General features: G+C 70.1%; 1 protein-coding gene across 1 annotated transcript in view; it reads right to left on the reverse strand.

Moving 5' to 3' along the window:
* The window catches only part of LOC104839730, a 2,718-nt gene extending 2,107 nt beyond the window's left edge, over nucleotides 1–611 (reverse strand). The window contains exon 1 of the mRNA XM_010580188.1: nucleotides 351–611. Within this exon, the coding sequence (XP_010578490.1) occupies nucleotides 351–611 (261 nt within the window). The remainder of the gene's footprint in view (nucleotides 1–350) is intronic.
* Between the last annotated feature and the right edge of the window lie 936 nt (nucleotides 612–1,547).

A 1,547-nucleotide genomic window follows, 5' to 3' on the forward strand; every position in this document is an offset into this window, starting at 1 on the left:
TTTTTTTTTTTTTTTTGCAGATTAGATCTCCCTTCCCTAGCTCTCTCTCCCTCTCCCAAGAAGGTAATTAACCTCCACTCTCATTAAACTTCAAAGTTGCCTGAGAGCTCCTAACTGTACGGAATATCTAAGATGCTGTGACCGCGGGGCAATGCGGAGACTTGATTAAAAATAATAAACCCGGGTTCCCTTGAAGGTGATGTCAGGGAGCGAGTTAAAGCCAAAGGGGCGGAGGACAAGAGGCGAAGGGGGTCGGGGCGGAGGGCAAGCCCGGAGCTCAGCCGGTTCCCACCGAACCACCGGGATTTACCGGCCCGGGTCGAAGCCCTCCCCGAAGTTCAAGGACTTACCTTGAAAGCGACGGGCAGCGTTTTGTTGCACCTCCAGTGGGACGGTAACACCGAACACAAGAAGTTGGGGCTGTCGGTGCGCACCAGTTCACCGGCGTGATCGGCCAGTACATCCACGACGGAGCGGACCTCGGGTCGAGCCCGGGCCCCCGGGGCGGGGGTCCCCAGCGCCCCGCTGTTCTCGCCCATCTTACCGCAGGGGAAAGCCGTGGAGGGAGGTGTGAAGCGCCTGCTGGTGCTCGGGTCTACGGGAATACGCATCACAACGGCGGGCGTCAGGGAGCCGCCGCGGCCCGGGGGAACGAGGAGGGAGCCGGCGGGGCCCGGTGCCCACCGCTCGGTTGCGGTGGGATTGGGGATTCGGGGGCGGCGGGGGCAGCGGCGGCCGGGCCCCGCGCTGCCTCGCTCCGTCCCGGCAGATCGCCGTTCTCGGCGGAGCGGTGAGGGGAAAGCGGCGGAGCGGTGATGGTGGTGGTGGTGGTAGCGGGGGGGTGTCCGCTCCCGCCCGGTTCCGGGGTTCGTTCCCGGTGGTGGTTTCGCTGAGGTTCCGTCAGCCCCGCCCGGGAAAAGGCGGCGAGGAGCCCCGGCAGAGCCACGTCGCGGCCGGGCACCCTCGGCTGCAGGCGGGTCCCCTCCGCCGGGCGGCCCCGAAACCAGCTCCCAAGTGTCAGCCGCGCCGCCCGGTACCGTATTTACTGCCGGCCCCGGGGGGGGGCGGGCCGCGCCCTGACGGACGGGGCGCCGCGCCAATGGAAGGAGAGGGGGGGGAGCCCGCGGGGGTCCTTCTCCCCGCCCACCACCGGGCTCCCAGGCGGAGAGGGGGCGTGGTCAGTACCGAAAGGGGCGCGGGCAAGAGGGGAAAGGGGCGTGGTCTGTGCAAAACGGGCGTGGTCGCGGGGAACCACGCCCCTCCTCCCCACCCCTCCCGCCGGGGCGGGCGCACGTCGGGGCCCCGGTGGCTTCTCGCCGCCGCCGCCGGCGGAGGGTTTTGGGGCTCGGTGGGGCCGGTTTGGGGCCGAAACCGTCGTGGTGGTGCAGAGAGGCTGGGAATACAGCACGTCCCCGGCCGCGGAGGGCTCCCGCTGCCGCCGCCCGCCCCCCCCGCCGTGCCTCGGCCGTGGCGGGACGCGGGGGGGGGAAGCCGCGGCGGCGGGGCAGCCCCTGGGGACCACGGCAACCGCGGCCCCGCCGGCGGGG

Source organism: Haliaeetus leucocephalus, unplaced genomic scaffold (assembly GCF_000737465.1).
Source record: "Haliaeetus leucocephalus isolate CR32 unplaced genomic scaffold, Haliaeetus_leucocephalus-4.0 Scaffold696, whole genome shotgun sequence".
Lineage (NCBI taxonomy): Eukaryota > Metazoa > Chordata > Aves > Accipitriformes > Accipitridae > Haliaeetus > Haliaeetus leucocephalus.